We start from the raw sequence: 25,736 nt of genomic DNA, 5'->3' as shown, positions 1-25,736 counted from the left end.
TTTGATAATTAAATAGAGACTCACTGAGGCTTAGTCACTCAGCTAAATCAACTGCCTGGTTGGGGATACTGATGGCTTGATGGCTTCACCTTGGGAAAGTGAAGGAGGCTCACCCTGACATGTTGGTTTAGAAATAGGCAGCTGGAGCCCTAGCTCAGGGGTGAGAACCAGGTGTGCTTAGACTGCAGGCCTCATGGATAGGGCTAAAGAGACAGGAGCCCGTGTGCAGAGGAAGGTGGACAGGATGTGGTTATGGAAGCAGTTATTACCACAGGTTGCTCTTCCTTTAAAGCCTTCTTTGGAGTCTTAGCTTTCTTGGTCCCAGCAGACGATACACTCATGGATGCAGAATGTGGCCTTGAAGCTGTGGTGCTTGGTGGAGACTTGGGCCATGGAGACAAAGAGGCTTCTCTCCCCTTGGCTGACCTTGCCGCCTGCCACACAAAAAGAACCAACTTCGTCATTCTCATTTTGTTTCTTGGATTTGTGTCCCTTTTTTTCATACTCTTCCCCTCCCTTGAGCTGGAGTTGCAGAGTTGAGGTTTTTTCAGTGCTAGGGCACATGGATCTGTTTTTGCTCTCAGGCCCACAATCTCCCCTGGCAGGATTCGATTGGCAGGCTGGGCTTATTCCTCCACTCCCTGCCTGTAATCCACATGTCCTAAGAAGAACACACCAGCAGTCAATGCCCTTTGGAAGCCCCTGGAACGGTGGGCTCCATGTGAAGAGGGGTGGGGTGTCAGCTCGAAGTTTATATCTAGGTGGGAAGAAGGTAGGGAAATTGAGAGTAGGAAGGAAGGTGCAGGAACGTGCAGGGCCTGGAGCTGGAGGATGAGCACAGCAGGGCACACTCTTCCTGATGCCCCACTTGCTGGCTTTTTGGCTTCTGATTTCACTGTCTGCTCCCTGTTCTCAGCAGTCAGCTCCGGATCTCCCATTCACACTTCTAACCTCACTTTACTTATTTTTTAAAAGAGACAGAGTCTTGCTATGTTGCACAGGCTGGTCTTGAACTCCTGGACTCAAGCAATCCTCCTGCCTTGGCCTCCCAAAGTACTAGGATTTTAGGCATGAGCCACTGCTCCTGGCCTTGCTCACTTTCATGAACTTTCTTTTTCAAATTCAGACGCTGGAAAATGAAAAACCTTGGTATGCTACACAGAATTGACAAACCAGATGCCAAAACAAGAGAAGCACAAAACAAAAGAGAAACGAGAAAGAGTGAGAAAACTTAAACACAAACCTTGACACTTAAGCTGCCATACTTTTTTCTCATTTCCTTGTCCTCTTTCTGTTTATTAATCTGTAAAATGGAAGACCCATATCATTGGTTATTATCTGCAAAGATTAAAAAAGACAATTTTCTATAAAACTTCTGTAACCAATGAAAGACATTTTAAATCATTTGTCTGCCAAAACTATTATGGGAATACAATTCATAATATCAAAGAGAAAACAAACTTGTATCCAGAAAAAGAGCTTTTATAAAAAAGTGAACAGAAATATATAAAATTGCAAATACCTAACGTTATTAGCATCTATTCATTGCATTAACTACAACAGAGATAATAGGAAAACATGCATTATTTGCTTATGAAGTGATAATTTGATACATTATTATAATAGCTGTAAATACTAGGTCTTATTATTAACATAAGCTAGCTTGAGAAATTTAAGATAATTTAATAGCTGAACTTCAATACTGTAGTGAACAAAATTTTACTTTAAAAATCAATTTTAAAGCTGGGTGCAGTGGCTTATGGCTGTAATACCAACACTTTGGGAGGCCAAAGTGGGAAGATTGCTTGAAGCCAGGCATTCAAGACCAGCCTGAGCAACATGGCAAGACCCCGATCTCTATAAAAAACAAAAAAATATTGGGCCTGAGATTGTGACTTTAAAAAAAAAAAGTAAATAAAAATAAAAACAAAAAAATAAAAATTACTTGGGTGTAGTGGTGTGTACCTATAGTTCCAGCTACACAGGTGGCTGAGGCAGGAGAATCACTTGAGCCCAGGAGTTTGAGATTACAGTGAGCTGTGACTGTGCCACTGCACTCCAACCTAGGCAACAGGGTGAGACCCTGGCTTTAGAAAAAAAAAATCAATTTTAATTTTTAGGCATAGAAGTTATTGTATCAAAAAATGTGTTATTAGTGCATGTTTCCATAATATTAAAATTTTTTCAAAATATGAATTTATGAATAATGCCAGTGATTCTAATTACAAGTAATCCTACTTGAAGTTAAATAATGATGAGAAACACATCTAACCATTAATCTTATTGACATCTGAACAACAAGTACAACCGATTTGCAAAATTCTCTGTTACCTATCAATAAAGCAGAACTCAAGAGCAAGCAGGGCTGTCTAATGACATCTTGCAGTCTGAGAGGATAGTCACTGTTGCCCATGAAGAGTTATATTTAGTTGGTTTCAATGGGTTTGAACTCAGGCCTAACACAGTCATGATTGGCTTAACATTGGGGATACATTCTGAGAAATGTGTCATTAGGCAATTTTATTATGTGCAAACATTAGAGTGTACTTACACAAATATAGGTGTACAGCCCACTACACACCTAGACTTTCGGGCATAGCCTATTAAAGCTGCAAGGCATGTTACTGTACTAGATACTGTAGGCAACTATAACACAGTGGTAGGTATTTGGGTATCTAAACACATTCAAACGTAGAAAAGTTACAGCAGAAATAAGGTATCATAATCTTATTGGACTACCATTGTATATGTAGTTTGGTGTTGACCAAAATGTCATTAGGCAACGCATGGTTGTGTTATAGTTAAGCTTTGTTACAATGGTTTAAAAATCATTTTCTCGATACTACTATAAGAATTTCTAGGATAGGCTTGTTGATTTCAACAAAGAAAACAACCCTTCTGGAATTTTGATTAGGATTGTTGAATCTGTAAATCAATCTGGAGAGAACTGACAATTTAATAATATGCAACTCCTGAATCACGAACAATGGAACATTTTTGCATCTATTTAAGTCTTTAATTTATTTCGGCAGTATTTTATATTATTGGCTGTACATGTTTTGCACATATTTTATCACGTGTATCCATAAGCATTTCATATTGTTTGATGTTATTGTAACTGGTGTTTTTTAAAATTTCAATTTTTGATTGTTCATTGCTTACATATAGAAGTACAAGATTTTTCTATCTTGATCTTTGCAACCTTTCTGCATTCACTTATTAATCCTAGTAGCTTTTTTTTAAGACTTGTTAGGATTTCCTATAGAGGTGACCATGCCATCTGGGAATTTAAAAAGTTCTACCTCTTCCTTTCCAATCTGGACATTATTTACTTTTGTGTGTCTGCATTATTACACTGGTTAAGGACCTAAATTAGATGTTGAACGGAAGAGTTAAGAGCAGAAATTCTTGTCATATTTTCGACTTCAGACTCAAAATCCTCATGCTTTCAGCATCAGCCATGATAATAGTGTGTTTTGAAGCTACCTCTTAACAGCTTGAGAGGTCCCGTTCTATTCCCAGTTTGCTGAGAGTATTTTTTTAAATCATGAATGGAAACTGGAGTCTCTTAAATGCTTTTTCACCATCTACCTGCCTTCTGGCTCCATTATCTTACATTCTTCCTATAACCAAAATATATTTATCTTCACTTAAGGCCTTAGAAAATCTCATCCTACTATAGCATCGGCTTGAAATCTGGAATCTCATTATCTAAATCAGGTCCAGCTGCAGATGAGGCTCCTTGAGTAAAATCTCTCTTGATCTGAAGATCCAGAAAGTAAACAGATAAGTTATCTGTACCCACACAGCCGATGTTCCATGGTGGGAGAGACCCCACTCTATTCAAAGGAAGGAGGCATAGAGCAGTAACTGGTCCATAGTGATTGTGAAATCCAGCTAGGCATATGTTGCCAGTCCCCTGCCTAGGCCCAACTCCTGCTCCACTCTTGGAGACAAACTACCACACGCACTAAATATTGTTGGAAAACTCGAATTTCTGAAGTCCATGTAGTTGTTTTTACTCTACGTTGTTTCTGACATGTGGTTCCTTATTTCCTTGTGTGCTTCCTTATCTTTGACTGCGTGATATTAATTGCTCTTATAATTGTAGGAGAGAATTCTGGGAATCCTCTGGGGCTTAGGATTGAAGTACTTCCTTCCAGGGAGTATTTCCATTTGCTTCTTTCAGCAATTAATTATTAATAATTTCAGCAAATGGAAATTATCTTCCATTCACTTAAAACTAAACTGATGCCATGTGCAGTGGCATGAAGTCCCAGCTACTTGGGAGGCTGAGGTGGGCGGATTGCTTGAGTGCAGGAGTTTGAGACCAGCTTATATGACATATCAAGATCCCATCTCTTAAAAACAAACTAACTAAAGTGAGGGTTTGAGGTTTTGTGGATACAAACTTGTGTTGCAAATCCCCTGAAAGTCCTGCCTATCAAAATGCTTCAGAAAGAGATTATCCCTCTTGTGTTGCTCAGTACAGAGGTAACTCTCCCCTGCAGGCCTCTGGGTATTAGATAGCTTGCAGGTTTACATTTGGTCACATTCATCCTATAAGAATAACCTTTGCTTCTCAGCCTAATGCAAGAGATCACTGCTGATTATCCCAACACACACACACACACACACACACACACACACACACTCTCTCTCTCTCTCTCTCTCTCTCTCTCTCTCTCTCTCTAGCATGCCCTGGACTGTGGCTTCTGTGTAGTGCAGATGAGTCAATCCCCTCAGGACAATCTTAACTTGGAAAGCTCAACTGACCCCTGTGTTTTTCCCTTGATGTTTGACTTTTGACCACATAAGCCCCATGTCCCTGGTCATTTTTTAATGCTTTTACAAAGATGTTTGTAATACTGTATCTAAAATTTTTTGAGGTTTTAAAAAATTGGGGGCAGGAGTCAGTTTGACTGCTAGCTCACTTGATAATTTTTCCCAGTAATCAATATCAGTATGGTTAATATTTAAAAGTTTGAGCCCTTTTACCCAGAGTTTCAATTTTGCCTCAGAATTCTCTCAATACATTGGAGCTAATACACGAACCTATGTTTCTCTGGAATACCTGGACTAATAGAAGAAGCTTCCAGGTTTCTTCCCATTAGGGTGATGAATCATCCTGTTTTTTGTTTTTTTTTTTCAGGACTCGGGGGTTTCTCAGGATGTAGGGCTTTCAGTACTAAGAATGAAAACCAGGATGAGCTGGTCACCCTATCAGTCATGATCAATGCCTTTTTATACTACTGAGTACAGGTGTGAATAATCCACTCCTCTTTTCTCTAAGGAGGGAAGGAACCTTTACACACTGCTAGTGGGAACAGACAAACCCAAGATCCACCAGCTCATTCCTCACTCTGCTGCTTGGTCAGTGAGATGGCTCGAGGGGATGAAGGGAGCCTCTGGAAGACCTGTATGACTCTCACTGATGCAGATGGCATTGATGCCACCTTCTCTAGCTCAGCGCTGGGTTCTCCCCTTTTTAGAAAGACAATTCCCTGGCCAGGAAGCTCCCACTGTCATATAGTGCGCTAAGCGGCAAACTTCCCTATAAATAGATGAAGTGGTGTGTAGGGGGGATCCCTGTCCCGCGGCAATTTCTTTGATTCACCTCACCCAAGCTCTCTCTTGGTGGGCTAATAAAAGACCAAAGGAGTGTTTCCTGTCCATTAATTCTCTTCTTGTAATTTTTAATCAATAAACTTTACACCTACATCACATGTTCTAGAGGTATGTATGCCTATACCCTTGCATTCCACCTAAGAATGTAACAGCACAACATTAGATACTGCCCATGGTAAGCACTTGGCCTAATCACCACATTGAGAGAGATAAATGGTAATTTCTCATGTGGAAATTTGGACTGCCTGCCTGAGTGCCGCAGTAATGGCTTATGTTCATGTAAACATATTAGTATTAGTAAATGTATTAGAAAGTGTAACATTCTAATGGTGATGTGCCAGGGAAAGGAACTGGTGAATAAATTAATTAAATGACAACAAAAAAAGGGGATCACAATCATAAACAGACAAAGACATTTCACTTAACCACACCTGACTAAGAGTTTTTCCTATTAAATGAGGCAGCAGCTCTCAATATGTGGTCCAAGGACCTCTGAGGTCCCCCAAACCTTTGGGGTTCTGTGAGGCCTATATTATTCTCATAATAATAGTAAGAGATTAGTCACTGTTTCTTCATTCTCATGGTGTCATGAGTATACACTGGAGTTTTTCAGAAGCTATGTGATATTTATCATGGCAGAGAATACAGAAGCATCTGTGAGAATTTAAATAGTTTCCAGGGAGCCAAATACTAAAGAAATTTGCAGAAACAAGTGGTTGGGTGTGGTGGCTCATGCTTTTAATTCTAGCACTTTGGGAGGCTAGATCCACTCCTGGGTGGATCACTTCAGCCCAGGAGTTCAAAACCAGCCTGGGCAATGTGGCAAAACCCTGTCTTTACAAAAAATAGAAAAATTAGCCAGATGTGTTGGCACGTGCCTGTAATCCCAGCTACTTGGGAGGCTGAACCGAGTTGAGGCTGCAGTGAGCTGTGATTATGCTACTGCACTGCAGCCTGGGTGACAAAGTAAGACCCTGTCTCAAACAGATACACACACATCACACACACACACACACACACACACACACACACACACACAATGCCAGTTTGGGGAAAGATTTTCTTATAAACAATATGCCATTTATGTTAGCATGTAAAGAGTTTAGTGTTTTTTTAAGTCATTTAATAAATAATTTGATTCCGTTTTCATTTCACATGTGGTAAATATCAATAGAGAAAACTCATCTGTATTAGTCTGTTCTCACATTGCTATAAAGAAATATCTGAGACTGGGGAATTTATAAAGAAAAGAGGTTGAATTGGTTCACGGTTCTGCAGGCTGTACAGAAAGCATAGCACCTTCTGCTTCTGGGGAGGCCTCAGGAAGCTTCCAATCATCGTGGAAGTTGAAGGGGGGGCAGTTGTCTCCCATGTGGGAGCAGGAGCAAGAGAGAGAACAGGGGGAGATGCTACACACTTTTAAATGACCAGATCTTACCAGAACTCACTCGCTATTATGCAGACAGTACCACAGGAGATGGTGTTAAACCATTCACAAGAAATCTTCCCACATGATACAATCACCTCCCACAAGGTCCCCCCTCCAACATTGGAGCTTACATTTCAATATGAGATTTTGATGGGAGCACACATCCAAACTATATCTAAACCAAATTTCCTTTGGCGGGGGGCCTCAATAATTTTTAAGAGTGTAAGGAGATCCTGAGACCAAAAAGCTTGAGAACCACTGGAATGGAACCTGGAAATTAATCCTGGAAACCCCCCTGTAGTTACTCTGTATATTGTATAGCTATGTCACTTGTGTATTAGTATTATGGGCTTATTAAAGTACATATAGTTCATGCCATGTATAGTGTGGGTTAAGCTATTCTCAACTATTTTTGTCATCCCTTCCATTTTACTCACAACAAATGCTTACTGGCCACCTACTCCACGTGGGCCACCATGTTACGTTTTAGGGGTAAAACCGTAGCTCACAGAATGGAAATAGCGGGTAAGATAACAGGCTGTCTCTAAAGAAGAATGTGATGAGAACCACAAGAGGACAATTATGTGCCATGTCAGAATGAGGGTGGGCGCCTCCTCCAGGCAAGGGAAGAGAGTGTCGGAGAGGTTTCCCAGAGGAGGCAGCATCTGCCCTCTGACCTGAAAGACGAGAGCAACTAACCAGGTTCTGACCAAGAGAGGGCAGTTCGGGGAGAAGGAACAGCACAGAAGAAACAGAACTCTGAGGCATCCTTGCCTGAATCTCCTGAGTATATATAGAGAGATCTACCTGCTGATTTCAGGAGGGGTGGATGGCTGCAAGAACTTATGGAGCTCATTCTGATGAATTCTGAACACACCCTCAGGGGAGCTGTTCCTTTCACAGGGTTTGCCTTCTAGCTCTTCGACTTCATTAGTGGACTGTGGGTCGGCTGCAGCGGCTCATGCCTGTAATCCCAGCACTTTAGGAGGCCAAGGTGGGAGGATTGCTTGAGTCCAGCAGTTTAAGACTAGCCTGGGCAAAATAGTGAGACCCTGTCTCTATATTTTAAAAATGCTATTTAAAGAAGCAGATTGTGAAGGCTATGCAGGACTAACAAATGTCCAAGATTGCATGGAGCACATTTGACTGACCAGCGGGCAAAGACTCACTGAGAGTAAGCCAGAGACCACACGGACAGCAGAACCTGCTTCTCTGCCTGCCATGGCACACAGGGACGCAGTCACATTGGGCCACGTGTGTGTCATGTTTGTCTTGATAAAGAGCCACTATTCGCAGAGCTTCTATGTAAACGTGCTTTTGCACAGACCACTGAAAGCATCCGTTTTCTAACCGGATGGCTAAACACTGCCACATGACATAGAACAGAGCTGCACTGCCTCGGAGAGAATACAGGCATCAGGAACCCAGTTAGGGTGTTAGTGCTGAGCCTCCAGACGGGGCTAGGGCAGCCTATGTGCTTCCTTCCTATCCCCAGTCTGGACTGTTCCAAGCAACCGGGCAAACTGGGACGAAGCAAACGGAAATGAAGGAAGAGAAGAGTTCAACCATGGTGTTTTTCTGATGAAGACCCTCTCTTTTGTTAACTTCAAGATACATGAAAGCCACTTAGTGTAGGAATCAAAGAAAGATACAAAATTATTTTGTATGCCTGCTCAAAGCCAATCTAAGGATACAGTCACTGTAGATAGCATTGCTTACCTAACATATCTATATGTTATATATAATAAATAATATGTATGTTACATATAATAAATATTTATTTATTTATCATAATTATTATTTTTTTAAAGACAAGGTCTTGCTCTGTTGCCCAGGCTAAAAAGCAGTAGTACAATCACAGCTCACTGCAGTGTTAAACTCCTGGGCTCAAGCCATCCTCCCACCTCCCACCTAGCCTCCTGAGTAGGAGGACTACAGGCATGCACCACCAGGCCTGGCTAATCTTCATTTTATGTAAAAATAGGGCTTCACTATGTTGCTCAGGTGAGTCTCGAACTCTTGGGCTCAAGCTATCCTCCCATCTCAGCCTCCCAAAGCACTGGGATCACAGGCATAAGCGGCCACGCCCAGCCAGTTTACATATACTTACTGATTGCACCTCTTTACTGCTAGTTCTTTGACTTTCTGCCCTATACGTATAACAGCTCAGAAAATAACTTTTACTGGAAAATAGTAATAGACAAGAATGTAACAAAACGCTTCTAGCTAGAAGGTATTTAAATTTTCACACAATGACTGTGGTCAGCTCCACCTTCTCCCACTCTCCCTTTTCTGTGCAATCACAAATCCTGGTCTGGAAAAACACAGGACAGCAAGAAACAACGGAAGCTCAAATAGCAACAAGAAAGCCAACAGCAGAATGCCTCGCAGGGGTAGGGAGAAGGTGGAGAAATAGTGGCCTTGATGGGTCCAAAGCAGGTGTGCAATGTCGATCACTCAAGGAACATCAAGCCCGCTCCCTCTATTGAAATCTTGAGCTCCTAGACTAGTCTAAGCATCCTGAAGGCTCTGCTGTCATGGGGTTTGTGGTGCAGGCTCTTGCTGCTTGGCAACAAGCCTGGGGTTCAACAAACTTCTAAACCACAAAATAAAACATGATTGGTTCCCCTGTGAGCGATACAATAGCACCCGTTAAAGGCTTACAGTTAAAATAAAGAGGCAAAGTCATTCAAAGAGTATGGGATCTGCTCCTAGTATAGGCACAAATTCAATGATTGAGAAGTTTAATTTCTTCTCTATTGCTGCTAACAAACAATATAACATTGGCTTTCCACTCTATAAAAACACTTTCAATTTTAATGACAATATGCACATTTAGTTGCTTGTTTTCCAAAGCAAAGCCTGAACTTTGGAGGAATGACAGAAGAGAGTGGGGATGGGGTAGGAGAAATTCACCAAGTAGGCTCAAGTAATGGAGACTATTTTTATATGCCAGGTATTTAAAAGTGAGGGCTCAAAATAACATATTTGTTAACACATGGTTTTTTGAATCGCCAACCATAATTTTTTTTGTTGCCTGCATTCCCAAGTTGGTTTCATAGAAGGCTTTATTGTAATCCAGGAGAATTGTTTTGCATTCATTTCTATGACAAGGAACCCAAAACACAGGGTGCTGAGAGTAACAAAACAGAGTTAGGGAAACAGTCATGACTTGGCACAAAGTGTGACAAGCTGTAAAAAAGCGAATGTTTCAATATCTGAAGTGGTGTTGATTTCCTATGAGCAACCTTTTCTCTTCCAAACAGTATCATATTCTTTTCAAGCACATTTAGAACGCAAGTCAAGCTGTGTTTTATTTTTTATTATAATAAACACAGTCAGTTTCCTGTAACAAAGACATACTAGTGGTAATCAGCTGAAAGCCAAGTACGCCACCATAAGCTGGGAGGGGGGCTGCTGTGGGGGGGCCAGGGGCTGGGTAGTCAACTGATAAAAGACCAGCCGTCTGGAAAGTTCTCTTAAAAGAACATAAAAAGGCAGTGTTTTCTTATGAGACTAACACAGAATGCCAAAATATCTAGCTGGGCTCTTTTTTTATTATCACTTACGGCAATTTGTAACTAAAAATAGCAATTTCTTCAAAATAGTGCGCTCTCATATTTGTTGTTTTAAATCTCCATAATAAAATGCAGAAATTTTACACATGGTTTTAAATGGTAATACTGTTTCTTATACAAGACTCTAGTAAGCATATTTATTGCTGTGCTACTCAAACTGCTTTCTTTAAAATGGCCATTTACAAATGTTTATAATTATGCATGTACTTAGATTTTTGATAAAGGTGAAATGAGTCATTCACAGGAAACAATCATAAAGTTTACAAAACTTCCATGGTTAAATTAAATTCTTGAATTCAAATTTGTTAGGAAATAATGCAAATCATCTTACCATATCTTGAACTAATGATTTTTCATAATCAAGCTCTTCTCTTAATCTGTCTCTACTATTCATTAACTGAAATAGAGAAGAAATTACATTTTGATTAAACATAAGAATGGAACACCTGAAATCCCTCCTTAAAGGAATTCAGTGAAACATATTTTAATATGAGAAAAATGGATCTCAATTTGATCAAAAGAAAATTAAATTTTGAAAGATCATCATCTTGTAATATATTACACAATTATTATATAAGCAAGTAAAATATATACAGAAAATACCAATTTATTTATACCTTTCCTCACCCCATGCCATCAAAATGTAACATCACAATAAAGCAAGTCCTACTCCGTCAAAAAGAGCAATTTTGCTTAATGCTTTATATGACCCATCTCTTATTTTAGGGTTTGTGCTGTATCTATGTGCCTATCAAACCACATTTATACCAATTGAAAATAGCCATCAGAAGCACACACTGGGCTGAGTACAGTGCCTCACACTTGTAATCCCAGTGCTTTGAGAGGTTGAGGCAGGAGGACTGCTTGAGGCCAAGAGTTTGAGATCAACCTGGTCTTAAACAGTGAGATTGGGTCTCCATAAATTTTTTTTTTTTTGGCCCAGGCACAGTGGCTCACACCTGTAATCCCAGCACTTTGGAAGGCTGAGGCAGGTGGATCACCTGAAGTCAGGAGTTCAAGACCAGCCTGATTCACATGGTGAAACTCCATTTCTACTAAAAATACAAAAATTAGCTGGGCATGGTGGTGAATGCCTATAATCCAAGCTACTTTGGAGGCTGAAGTAGGAGGATTGCTTGAGCCCAGGAATCTAAGGCTGCCATGAGCTATGGTCGCACCACTGCACTCCAGCCTAGAACAAGACCCTGTCTCCAAACAAACAAACAAACAAACCATTTATTTGTGTGAGCTAGAAATTAAAACAATTGAACTCATGGAGATAGAGAGTAGAAAGATGGTTTCCAGACGCTGGGAAGGGTAGTGACGAGTGGGGTAGTAGGGATGGTTATTGGTACAAAAAAAATGGCTAGAAAGAATGAATGAGATCTAGTATTTGATAGCACAACAGAGTGGCTATAATTAATAATAATTGTACATTTAAAAACAACTAAAAGAGCATAAATGGATTGTTTGTAATACAAAGGATAAATGCTTGAGGCGATGGATACCCTATTCATCCTCATGTGATCATTCACACTGTATGCCTGTATTAAAATATTTCATATATCCCATAAATATATGTATCTACCAGGTACCTGCAAAAATTAAAAGGTAAAAAAAAAAAAACACGAAAATCCCACGCACTGCAGGGTACTTGTCCCCTTGTGCTTCAGTTTTTACATTGATCAGTTGCTGTTTATGTGTGTTACAGGCTGGTAGAATTCAACCTTTCATTTTGATAGGCATTCAATGTAATTAATTCATATCTGTGTTAATTTAATAAACATCTCAGTGTCACCGTTCTTGTTTCAGTACTTCATCGTTTCCCTGGTTTATCCAAGCAATGCCTTCACTGGACTCTGGTTCTGGGCTTTCCTCCCTCTCATTCATTTTCTCTCTGAAACACAATCTGACCCTACCGCAGTGTTCAAGGCTCTCCAATGCACTCAGAAGGTTATTCAAACCTGTCTGCATTAATAATAATCTTCTGCCACAGTCCTGTGCCCTTTACCACGCCTTGTTCTCATGTACTCCTCAGCTACGGCAAACCACACACCCTTTCCTATACAAGGTGCTTTTGTGTGGTACTCAGAATACCCCTCCCAACTCTCCCGCATCCCTTTCCTAGCTAACTCTAACTGCTCTTCTCAGGGCCAATGCAGTATCCTTCCTCCAACCTTCCCTGGTCTCATACAGCCCTGGCTGGGTGTGCCTCCTGTGTGCCGCACAGCAAACTCTGCTTCTCTGCATTCCGAAACTATCACACCTGTACTGTGCTCTCTGACTCCGGCTCTGCCTCCCTCCCTGAGTTAAATTCATGAGAACAGATTCTACTGTGGCAGCCGCTGAAAGACAGACAGAGACACAGATGGCATTTGATTCCTAGAATTAAAACACAAAAGCTATGAATTCTATAACTGACCATGTTTAGCTCAGATCGATGGCAAGAGGTCAGCCTCCTCAAATTCAGTCCCATTTCAGCCTGTTTTTAAGTGCACCCAGGGCTTAAAAAAAAAAAGCCAGGGGGCACATGTGGTTATCCGAAGTCTTCTAAGTTGCTCCTTTCCATTCTTTAAGGCTCTCTAATGCACTTAGAAAGTTATTCAAACCTGTCTGCATGAATAATAATATTCTGGCTCAGTCCTGTGCCCTTTGCCACGCCTTGCTCTCACGTACTCTTCAGCTACAACAAACCACACACCCTTTCCTATACAAGGTGCTTTTGTGTGGTACTCAGAATACTGTTTATGCTCCCTTCCCCACACCCCTGACCTGTCCCCTCTTTCTGCCCCCACTGCAGATTCTTCCCATATAGTCTCATCAGACTCCTACTGCATTCTCGAGCCACATGCAGTCATAAGCAAGATTCCAGAAACCTATGTCAGGCTTTATGTCTTTATACCCTGTACCTAGCTCTTCTACTGTCTTGCTTGCCTGGAAAAATCAGCTCCAAAGCCCAGCACGGTGGCTCAGGCCTATGATCTCAGCATTTAGGTAGGCTGAGGTGGGAGGATCCCTTAAGCCCAGGAGTTTGAGACCAGCCTAAGCAACAGAGTGAGGGACAATCTACACACACACAAACACACAAATTTTAAAAAAAATTAGCCAGGTGTGGTGCATGCCTGTAGTCCCAGCTACTCAGAAGACTGAGGTGGGAGAATTGCTTAAGCCCAGGAGGTCAAGGCTGCAGTGAGCTGTGGTCATGCCACTGCACTCCGTCCTAGGCAACAGAGCAAGACCCTATCTTTAAAAAAAACCCAAATATACAAATAGGCACACAAGGCAAAAAACAAAAACAAAAACAAAAACAAAACAAAAACCCAGAACAATCAGTTCCAGTGAGCCTCAATAAAAGAATGTGAGAAAGGTGGTGAAACTGCTTGTGAAGCTTTTCTAGAACCTTCCAGATGAAGCTGGGTATCTCTTCTCTAGTATACACTTCTCTTATAGTTCCTATCTTACTGCCCTATGGCTTTGGCCTATCCCTATAGACCTCACCCCGTCCCCAGAAGGGACCATATGTGTATACATACATTTTATTTTTTTCTAGCAGTAGCACAGTGCCTAGCACTTAAAGGCAACTAATAAACACTGCTGAACTAATTGATTTAGTGCAGGATATTGGGGAAAAAACCGAGCAAATATCAGCTGTCATTTGTTCAACAACATCTGAACTGCTTCCCAGTTGACAAAGCACGCTGACATTCATTATCTCCTTGAGTCCACATGGCATGCCTGGGAAAAGCAGGAAGAAGAGAGACAGGCACTGGCCCCAGGGAAATTAGGGCAGAAATGGAACAGGAATCCAGGGTTCTAGATTCTTTCTGCTCAGTACCAAAATATTCCTATATTCAATGTCTATCAGAAGTTCTAGTGCATGTAAAGAAAAAAAGAAGAGAAAGAATTAAAAAAATAAGCAGATTAGGAGTCTGCTATACTATATCATATGTTACATATATTACATTATATATGTAATATATATAATATGTTATATAACTCACATTATATTTCTATCTGATAGCTCCATTAATATAATGTAATATATATCACACTGTATATGTTATATGTTACATTATATGCCATATATATTACATTATATATAATGGAGCTGTCAGATAGAAATATGTGAGTTACATATATAATTTTAAATTTTATAATAGCCGTGTTGAAAAGGCAAAAGGTAAAAGCAATTTTAATAATGTATTTTTATTATCCCTATATATTCAAAATATTATCATTTCAATGTATAATCAATGTAAAAAATTATTAGTGAGACATTTGACATTTTTTATACCAAGTCTTTGAAATCCAGTGTGTATTTTTCACTTACAGCACATCTCAATTGGGGAGCTAAGTTTTCATTGGAAATACTTTATTTTTATTTAGATTTCATAAAATTTACAAATGAAAAAATAGAGCCACATATCCAAGTTAACAAAAATACATGAAAAGGTTTTTCCAAGAACTAAAACAAGTATAAGTTTTTAAATTTGAATTTAAATAATTTGAAATTAAATTATTAAAACTTAGTTCCTCAGTTGCACTGGCTACATTTCAAGTGCTCAGTAGCCACATATGACCAGAGGCCATCATGGCACAGTACAGATCTAGAAGGCTGAGGCAGCCCTTAACTGAAATAGTTAAACTCTTGGGGGATACAGCCAGCCATCAATTGGTGGCTTACAAGTGAGAATTTTTTTCTTTGCTTTGCTATTGGACTCCTTATAGAAAGCAAGAACTGCATCCTACTCATTTCTACCAGTGGTAGTACAGACTGAAGAGCCTGAGGAACATTTTCAGTAAAGAAACCCGGCCCAGTGCAGTGGCTCACACCTGTAATCCTAACACTTTGGGAGGACAAGGTAGGACGATCAGTTGAGGCCAGGAGTTTGAAACCAGCCTGGGTAATATAGTGAGACCCTGTTTCTACAAAAACAAAAAATAAAAAACCAGCCAAGTGTGGTGGTACTCCTCTTTAGTCCCAGCTCCTCTGGGAGCTGAGATGGAAGGATTGCTTGAGCCTGGACGTTTGAGGCTGCAAGTGGGATATGATTGCACCACTGCACTCCCTCTTGGGGACTGAGTGAGACTGAGGGAAGGAAGGAAGGGGAAGGTAAAGGGGAAGAGGAAGGGGAAAGGAAGGAAGAAAGAAGGAAGGAAAAGACTGGTGATGGTTCCCTGATTGGTTATTAAGTGAAACCAGAAGGCTGAGATTTCATTTCTGGCCTTAGAGATTGATGCCAAGAAGCTTACATGGAATTCACATTATCATCATTGCAAACAGGGTGAAGCCCAGGAAAATTAACTCCCCTTGTGAAAACCTGTGAGGGATTCAGTTATCAGAGAAACATCTCTCACCTCTGACCCATCAAGGTAACCATTTCTTTGAAAAATACTTCTTAGAAGTAGTTTTATCTAAAACCTAAGAATATCTTGAATGAGGAAATAAAAGAGGACACAAACAAATGGAAAAACATTCCATCTTCATGGATAGGAAGAATCGATATCATGAAAATAGCCATACTGCCCAAAGAAATCTATAGATTCAGCACTATTCCCATCAAACTACCATTGACATTCTTCACAGAGTTAGAAAAAAACTATTTAAAATTTCATATGGAATCAAAGAAGATCCTGTATAGCTAAGACAATTGTAAGCAAAAAGAACAAAGCTGGAGGCATCATAATACCTGATTTCAAACTACACTACAAGGCTACAGTAACCAAAACAGCATTGGAACTGGTACCAACACAGACATATAGACCAATGGGGCAGAACAGAGAACTCATAAATAACACCACACATATACAACTACCTGATCTTCAACAAACCTGGCGAAAACAAGCAACGGGGAAAGGATCGCCTATTCAGTAAATGGTGCTGGGAAAACTGGCTAGGCATAAGCAGAAAAATGAAACTGGACCCCTTTCTTACACCTTATACAAAAATTAACTCAACACATAAATGTAAAACCCAAAACTATAAAAACCCTAGAAGGAAACCTAGGCAATACCATTCAGGACATAGGGGTGGGCAAAGACTTCATGACTAAAACACCAAAAGCAATGGCAACAAAAGCCAAAATTCACAAATGGGCTCTAATTAAACTAAAGAGCTTCTGCACAGCAAAAGAAACTATCATCCCATCAAAAAGTGGGCAAAGGATATAAACAGACATTTCTCAAAAGAAGATATTTACTTGGCCAACAAACGTGAAAAAAAGCTCAATATCACTGGTTATCAGAGAAATGCAAATCAAAAACCACAATGAGACACTAACTCACACCAGTCAGAATGATGGTCATTAAAAAGTCAGGAAACAATAGATGATGGTGAGGCTGTAGCAAAATAGGAGCGCTTTTACATTGTTGGTGGGAATGCAAATTAATTCAACCATTGTGGAAGGTGGTATGGTCAATCTTCCCTGCCCTACTGGAGGTTCCATGAAGGTGATTCTCAAGGATTTAGAAGCAGAAATATCATTTGACCCAGCAATCCTATTACTGGATATATACACAAAGGAATATAAATCATTCTACCATCAGGACACATGCACACATATGTTTAATGAAGCATTTTCCATGGTAGCAAAGACATGGAACCAACCCAAATGCCCATCAGTGATAGACTTGATAAATAAAATGTGATACATATACACCATGGAATACTATGCAGCCATAAAAAGGAATGAGATCCTGTCTTTGTAGGGACACAGATGAAACTGGAAGCTGTCATCCTCAACAAATAAGGAACAGAAAACCAAACACCACATATTCTCACTCCTAAGTGGGAGTTGAACATTGAGAATACATGGACACAGAGTGGGGAACAACAACACACCAGGGCCCACTGGGGCGTGAGGGGTGAGGGGAGGGAACTTAGAGGATGGGTCAATAGGTGCAGCAAACCACCTTGGCACATGTATTCCTATGTAACAAACCTGCACATTCTGCACATGTATCTCTTTTTTTTTTAGAAGAAATAAAGGACGAATATATATATATATATATATATATATATATATATATATATATATATATTTGAGACAGAGTCTCGTTCTGTCACCAGGCACCAGGCTGGAGTGCAGTGGCACAATCTCAGCTCACTGCAACCTCTGCCTCCCGGGTTCAACCAATTCTCCTGTTTCAGCCTCACGAGTAGCTGGGACTACAGGTGTGTGCCACCATGCCAGCTAATTTTTGTATTTTTTAGTAGAGATCGGGTTTCACCATGTTGGCCAGAATGGTCTCCATCTCTTGAACTCATGATCCGCCTGCCTCGGCCCCACAAAGTGCTGGGATTACAGGTGTGAGCCACCGTGACTGGCCAGGACAAATATTTTAAAAAATAAATAAAAAGAGTATCTTGAACAGCAATATCAGACCTGGTTGAAATCTGAACCTAAACTTACGCACATGTGGTGGTTGAACTTTTCAAATGTGGCCAGTGCAACTGAGGAACGGAAGTCTTAATTTTGTCTAACTTGAATTCATTTTAACTTAAAAATGGATGCTTGATTCAGTTACTGGAAGACATTTATGCTTATTGGGAATAATTTGGAGATATGAATCTGTTTATACATAAATTATATGCACTGTAAATGCATTCTTATTCCATTAATCTCTTGGAATGTTTTTCAGTGCATGTTTTTCATTGTACTCCCCACTAAGAGACCAGACAGTGCAGTCTCCACCTTTTTGGAGCCTCCAGTAGGGAAAGGAAGATGGATCATAACAGAAAGGCAATTGAGAGCCACAAGAGGGAGGTTTATGGATAGACAAGGACAGAGTAGGGAGCCCTACATGTGCAGGGAGAGCAGGAATTGCTGAGATCCTGCTGTATTCAATTCGATGCACTAGGAAATCTTGTTGTTGTGAGGGTTGGTGATGTATGTGTATGTGTGTTTGGGACAGGGTCTCAATATCTGTTGTCTAGGCTGGAGTACAGGGTGCAATTCTGCCTGACTGCAGCCCTGAACTTCTGAGCCTAAGGAATTCTCCTACTTCCGCCTCCTGAGTAGCTGGGACTACAGATGTGCACCGCTACACTTGGGTAATTTTTTTTATTTTTATAGAGGTGGGTTCTCACTATGTTTTCCAGGCTGGCCTTGAACTCCTGGGCTCAGGAGATCCTCCCACCTTGGCCTCCGAAGCTGCTAGGATTACAGGTGTGAGCCACTGAGCCCCACCTAGGAAAGCTTGATTTTTGTTCTGCCCAAAGAATTCCCTGCTCTAAATATTTACCAGATAACATATGCCCAGCTCATTCATGAACATCAACCAGCATCTGATCTGAAAATAAAACTGTTTGTTCTTAATATAATTTTTTCCATAACTGCAAGATCATCTTCAGACTTCCCTGTGTCTTGTAACTTTTTGGTGCCTTAAAATCAACAAGGCAGATGGTCAGTGATCCCTAACAAAAGAAACATCTATACATTCCTGAGTTTTCAAGATGGAGTCCTTATTTGCTTCTAGTCACCCTGCCCAAAGAGTGGGGAGAGATTAAACCTGTGAACTGACTTTCCTCTCTGTGATAAGACATTCCGGACACAGTGTTATTTGGTCAATTGCGCCTATAGTTCCATTTAAAAGAGTCATTTATCAACGTAAAACGTTACAGTACCTTTTGAATAGTTTTGTGATCCTTTTCTGCCATCTCTTTCATACTTATAAGTTCATCTTCTGTAAACAAAAGGAGAGAGAGGCCAACCATGAAATTACACGCTTACGCCCCTGTATTCAAACGGCCTGCCTCAGGGCAGGCTGAGGGCCACTCGCAGGCATGCTGGACGCAAGGCCTAGCAGGACTGTGACCTTCACAACTGCCCTTGACATTCACAGCCTTCTTCCTGCTGTTCAGATGGCTGGTCAGATAGGGATTAAGAAGTAAGTTCAAGATCCAAGTGTGGCTGAGGGCTGAAAGCTTTTCATCAATACTAGCGATGGACATTTTTGCTGTTAGTCACAGCCAATACAAAGAGCTTTAGCAGGTGGCAGTTTATGACTTAATAAGAACAACACCAAACTAAAAAGCCTTGCTATGCCATAGCAGAAGAGAACAAGACCTTATCGGCATGGTAGAATTTCATATCCAAGGGAGACTATTAATATATCTCATTTTATTGATACTTTGCTATAATTCGTTATATTGCCTGCTCATTGCTTTGAATACTGTAGATTAAGAAAAACATCACATAATGAAGATAATCACATGAATGACAGTTAAATGAAAAAAATACATTAAAGCAATAAACTTTAGTGATTTTTTCCCCTTTTCCATATGTTCTAACAACTTTAGTGATTTAAACACAACTTTCACCAATGTTTATGGTATGAAAGAAAAGGAGTATAAAGTATACAAATGAAACTGTATATTCTAGTTTTGTTCAAGAATCAAAATAACTAGTAAGTAGTAGCATATTTTCCTGAAGGGCTAACTCTGTTTTTTTTCTACAAAGCATATCCCTGTATATTCTTAAGTACTTAAATGTTATCAAGTTTAGATAATCAGTTAAGCATCTGAAACAAAACAGCAAAGGTTTCTATCTGGTTATAATATTTCTATGTGAAATGCAGCATTGATTAGCAAATTTTTGCAAAGGCCAATGTCTGGCTCAAAACAACCCCCTGAGTTAACATGACATGCTCACAGTAGAACTACAAACACATCCTCCGTCCCAAGCAAGAAATGCTATCCATCATGAAAACCAAAGATGGCTATGAAATTGATCTTTCAAATGTAAATAACTAAACAAATGTATGTTTGGAAAAGACAAACATACTTATGAGCTTTACGAAGTGACCAATATGTAGATTTTTCTTAAAAGTGATTTCAAAATGTTACCTAATCCTGAATTTTCTTTTAGATTGATCTGGATTTCTTCTTCAAGCTCTGAAATGATCTGAAGCAGTCTCTCATTTTCCACTTTGTACTCCAAATTTTCCTTTTCTAGGTTTGATTTTGGAGAGCTGGTTTCTTTGGCAAAAGACTCCTGCAAGATGGGGAATGCCATATTCCTAAGCAGGGAGCCAAGGATTTAAATATGCAAGACAAGGACAATACAGACACAGAAAAGCTATCATATAATTTTCTGAATTCTATTACACACTTATAATACAAATAGTAAAAAGGAAGGAGACTAAATAGAGCTTGCTAGAAGAAAGGCTCCAGTACATTCTGTACAAAGACCTCAACACATGGGGACATTTTATTGACAGGAATAATGCATATCATACTGTTTGTGTGCCCTCATCATTCAGGTCAATTCATTATGGAGGCTGTGTCCGGGGAGGCAGCTGGGGCCCCTCCACCCACACTTCCCTCTGTGTGTGTCTGAAGTGCTGTCCGCCTGTAACTAGGCAGGCTGGGGGGACCAGGACAGGCAGCGCCAGGGGGTGGCAGAGTGCACGGCTAAGGAGGGGGGCTTGTTGCCTTTGTGGCATTTCCCAGTGTCAGTGCTGCCAGTGTCATGAGGAGCACATCACATGTCAAAGTGGTGACGTTTTCAGGCTGGGAGCCGCATGGAGTCCATCAGGCACACGGATATCCACACAGTTGGTTTTCTGCTTGGTGGAGGAGCCACCCAGAGGCAATTCATATTCTGAACATTAACATGGCTTTGCATGCTTGTCACACGGGGTCTGTGCAGGCGTTTAATGCTATTGAAGACTTCAGTTTAAATCTCTATGCAAACAGTGATTACCTTGTAAGAAGGTTTCAGGATAACTTACAACAAAAGACTTTAAAGTTATAGTTTTAGTAAAGCAAACTCATTTACATTTTTATTATGTGTGTCTTTTGTTTAAATCTTGCCATGTCCATTATGGGAGAGGCTTTTTCTTACGCAATAGACGCGCTTATTGGGACAGCTACTCTTTTTTTTTTTTTTTTTTTTTTTTTTGCTGTCTTCTTCTTGTCTATTTCAAAGCTATTGAAAACATCTGAATATACTTCCTTATGGTTGTCTAGATTTTACTGCCACACATTGAAAAAAAATTAAGATGTAATGGATTGGGGAAGCTGGGGCAGAACTTTATACTTTACTGTGGTATAATATTAAACAGATTGTACAATCTCAAAATATTAGTCATTATACTATGATGTCAAAGGAGATAGGAGATTCTACATGCCTTGTTTCAAAATTACTATAGACATTAAAAATAATTTTGAACTTAAGGTCATCGCAAGTGAATTATAACTTACTCTTTTTGCAGTAATTCCATTATTGCAATAAATAAAAACAAAATCTTCCCTCAAAAACAAAATCATTTCTCTTAATAGACTGATTTCCTTTTAGAACTACACTTTCATTTAAGTTTAAGGGTATGTGGAATTAAATTATTAAGATATTTTCCCCTGTAACAGTTTTAAAGAAAAAGAAGTGATTGAATTTTTTTGTAGTACATTAATAAGTCCTTTAAAGCAACTTACTAATAAAATTATATATGCTATATATGTGTGTGTGTGTGTGTGTGTGTGTGTGTGTGTGTCTAGGAGTTTGTAATATTTAAAACATATTGTTAAATTTTGTACTAGGCTCAATTACAAATCTTCATGACTTTGATTCACCATTTCACTGAAATTATTTGAGCCCAATTCATTCTTAACTAATAAGAACTAACAACCTAGTAAGTAGTTAATACACAACACTGTTTTCTTAATAAAGGACGAATCCCAGTCATTAATTTCTTGTCCCACATTGTTCAATTTGAGACCCTCGCAGAATGCATTTATAGATTAAAAGAGTTTTTTTCTCTTTTTTAAGAAAGAAAGAAACAAACAATACTGGCCTTAATAGGCTTAAGCACACTTTTCCTAACAGTGGCAGAATATGAACATCCACAGAGGATTACAGGAGCACCCAATTCTCATAAACTAAAGAAAAACTATTTGAATTAAACAGATGAAGTGTAAAATTTACAAGTGGTAGCAGCTAATACCTAACCACATGTTCTAAGAATCTCTTTGTATGGAAGCAGGACTCAAGGAAAACACATTAAATCTGGGGGTTTGTCCTTCACATATCAATCCACAGCCCCTTTTCTTCCGAGGTTAACCCTTAGCTCTGTCCCCACCATCTGTCAGCTGCGGGAACTGCAAGTAATTAACTATTCAGATGCCCACAGCAATGAGGACACTCATTAGCAAAATGAACAAAGGGATAGTTCTGAGCTGCTACGGTCCTGTTACACTCTGAGTGGCAGGTTTTGTGGTGGTGTTCCTTCTGCCATCTGCCCATACTGCTAGTTTTTGCTTGCTTAAACCATGAGACTTAAAAAAAATTAAACTGCACTAATAAAATGAGGTTAGGAAGGATGGAGACCAATTAAAAGGCGGTTAACTGGATGTAGCCATTTAAACCACACTGTAAGAAAGACTGTGTGTGATCCATGAGCATTCTGGAATTTTAAAATTACAAAGAAACTTGCCAATCTCAAGTTTCTTTCATATTATAAAAACCAGGACTTCAGGTGGTGGCACATGTGCTGTATCTTTTGTGAATATTCACGAGATGCATAGAATTGTAAACTGAATCTCAGAAGAATCATTTTTGAAAACAGGTGTACTTGGGAGCCTTGCTCCTCAGACGTGGTCCATAGACCAGGAGCCTCAGCATCACTTGGGAACTGATTGGAAATGCAGCCCCTCAGTCCCAACCCAGGGCTACGGTGTCAGAGTCTGCATCTAACAAGATCTGCAGGTGATTCATGTGAGCGGTAAAGTCTGAGAAGTCCTGGTTCAGAGCACTTTCTGTGCTTTCTCAGCAGTTTCCCTTCCGCGGGCTCCAATGAATTGGGCATCTCAATTTTCTGGGGAGGAGTAGAGTTCTGATGCAAGCCCATGCCTCATGACAGTCACAGAGAAGAGCAGGTGCTTTTCCAATGAGTGACAGCCAGGAAAGTGGCACTCTGGGTAGTGCAACCCTGCAGAGCTGCCACTCTTGAATGACAGCTCTGTTTCAGAGCTGTCAGCAACAAGCAGATATGCTCAGCAATGGAAGGTAGGTGGGTGATGGTTGCAGGGCGCATTAGGGTTGGGATGCGAAAGAAAAATGAAAAATCTATTCAAAATACCAGCTCCAATTGAAATTAAAACACATGCACAGGCACACACACACACACACACACACACACACACAGAGAGAGAGAGAGAGAGAGAGAGAGAGAGACAGACATAAAGGCTAACCTCCTTTATAAATTCTCAAGAGGATTAGCCAACGGACAGTATGGAAACCCAATGACTACAATGGTATGCAGCTGAGTCACATTGATTTCCCACCAAATAAAATCTGAACATTTCATCCCTTGAATGAAGTTGCTCTTGGGAAAGTTCAACATTCAGGACGTTCCCATCTGGAGATGAGAAATATTACAACTACTTATTAACTATAAAGCTATTGAAGTAATTTGATAATCACTAAGAGTAAACTAGATAACTTTAGATAAACTAAATAAAGCTTGTTTATTTCACTTTTTTTTTCAACTTACTTCCACTGCTACTTTGAAGTTTTTAATTGTTTCTCCAAATTCCGTGTTCCCAATCTAATTCCAGACTTGGTGTCCCAGGGGTTTTTAAAATACCACTAGAGGGGGCAGTTGAATTAGCTGAAATTTCAAATAAAAAAGATCATCTAGAACTTAAGTGGCATGAGGTTTTAGGAAAGCATGTTCTTAGAGAATGTAAAAAAAAAAGACAGCGTGTTTCTTATTATTTGATATAAGCCATGATCTGCCTTTGTGGCATCCACATCTGTGTTCTTGAAATGGACACACGTATGCTTTCCATCACCCTCAGTCAGGAGTGGAGAGCAGAGCCCTGTGTTTTGTTGGAATCCCTAGGAGAAATCCATACACCCCGTTAACCAGAATCACCTCATCTTCCTCAAATCTTATTTACAGAAATTCGAATCTGCTCTTTGGGGGCTAATTACAGTGGAATAACCAGGGTATTCTGGATGCCACTGTAAGCCAGAGAACAGCCTGTTTACACATGAGCCTGTATGGCTCCCACCTGCTGCCCTCTTCACAAAGCCACAGCCCATCCTCATGCATTCCCCAGAATGTCCAGCTGAGCCAGGTAACCACCTGAAGAGAACAATTAGAGGTATAAACATGTCAAGAGTGTAGTGAACTGTCTTAATTGGGGTGTTCTCAACAGTCCGGAGGTCTGCTTGGTACATTTTATGGAATATGAACTGATGGTTATAAGGATTTCTGCATTTCCTTAGAATAACTGAATTGATACATTAATATTTCTTCAAAGAACTCGAAGCAATTTACATTCAACACAGCCGGTGTGCTTATCATAACTCTCCACCTTAGCCAGGTGAGTATCATGTTGCATTTCACAAATGGCAAACAAATGAATCAAAATCTCTTTGCCACATCTACACTGGATGTCTCTGACCAAGGCAGGATTAAAAGCAAACTATTACAGTTTTTAGTCTTTTCTATTAAACTGTTTTCTCCAAAAAGTAAAAGTATTGTAAACCCAAGAAAAGGTTTTTCAAAAGCAAATGCAAAAACTGAATGTGCTTCCTAGTTCAAGACATATAAAAAATTAATATTCAATTTTATTAGATGTATGCTATTGACACTTAGCACTGTTTTGCTTAGAAGTGCTCAGTTTTTTTCTAGATATAAAAATTTCTAATAGGTTAACAAAGCAAACACTTAAACAAAGCAAACATTTAAACCAGTTTAAATATGATCCTATAGAATGATTTGCGTTTGATTCATTATCTCTTAAAACCTTTAAATCTTAAATAAGAGTACTAGTGAGAGATTTAGATAAACCATAGATTGTATTCAAAGGCATCAACAACCCATAGGTGTCTCTTTGTAGTGTTAACATTTTGGCATATAACTTTTCAGATTTTCCTGTATGCATGTGTCAATATTTATATGTGTATTAATCTATTAATAATTATTAATAGATTATATTACGTTATGATAACATAATCTATGCATTATAATCTATACCTTTTCTATTTGCATATATATATTATATATTCACTACAAACTTTAATTCTTACTGTACAGGATAAAGCTCCCCCTCCGTAAGTGGACTTTAAATTCAGGTGAGCCTTGGTTCACAG

The 25,736-nt window shown here is 39.7% G+C and overlaps 1 protein-coding gene across 1 annotated transcript in view; it reads right to left on the bottom strand.

Annotated features, from left to right (window-relative positions):
* Nucleotides 1-25,736, bottom strand: part of C8H10orf67 (chromosome 8 C10orf67 homolog) — a 95,944-nt gene that overhangs the window by 35,910 nt on the left and 34,298 nt on the right. Inside the window, exons 6-10 of the mRNA XM_074405320.1 lie at nt 20,483-20,630; nt 19,262-19,320; nt 10,967-11,032; nt 1,244-1,303; nt 270-434 (exon numbers count right to left, since the gene is read on the bottom strand). Of these exons, the coding sequence (XP_074261421.1) occupies nt 270-434; nt 1,244-1,303; nt 10,967-11,032; nt 19,262-19,320; nt 20,483-20,630 (498 nt within the window). The remainder of the gene's footprint in view (nt 1-269; nt 435-1,243; nt 1,304-10,966; nt 11,033-19,261; nt 19,321-20,482; nt 20,631-25,736) is intronic.

This window comes from Saimiri boliviensis, chromosome 8 (genome assembly GCF_048565385.1).
Source record: "Saimiri boliviensis isolate mSaiBol1 chromosome 8, mSaiBol1.pri, whole genome shotgun sequence".
NCBI lineage: Eukaryota > Metazoa > Chordata > Mammalia > Primates > Cebidae > Saimiri > Saimiri boliviensis.
Note: the sequence above shows the minus strand (reverse complement) of the source record. Positions and strands in the feature narration are given on the sequence as shown.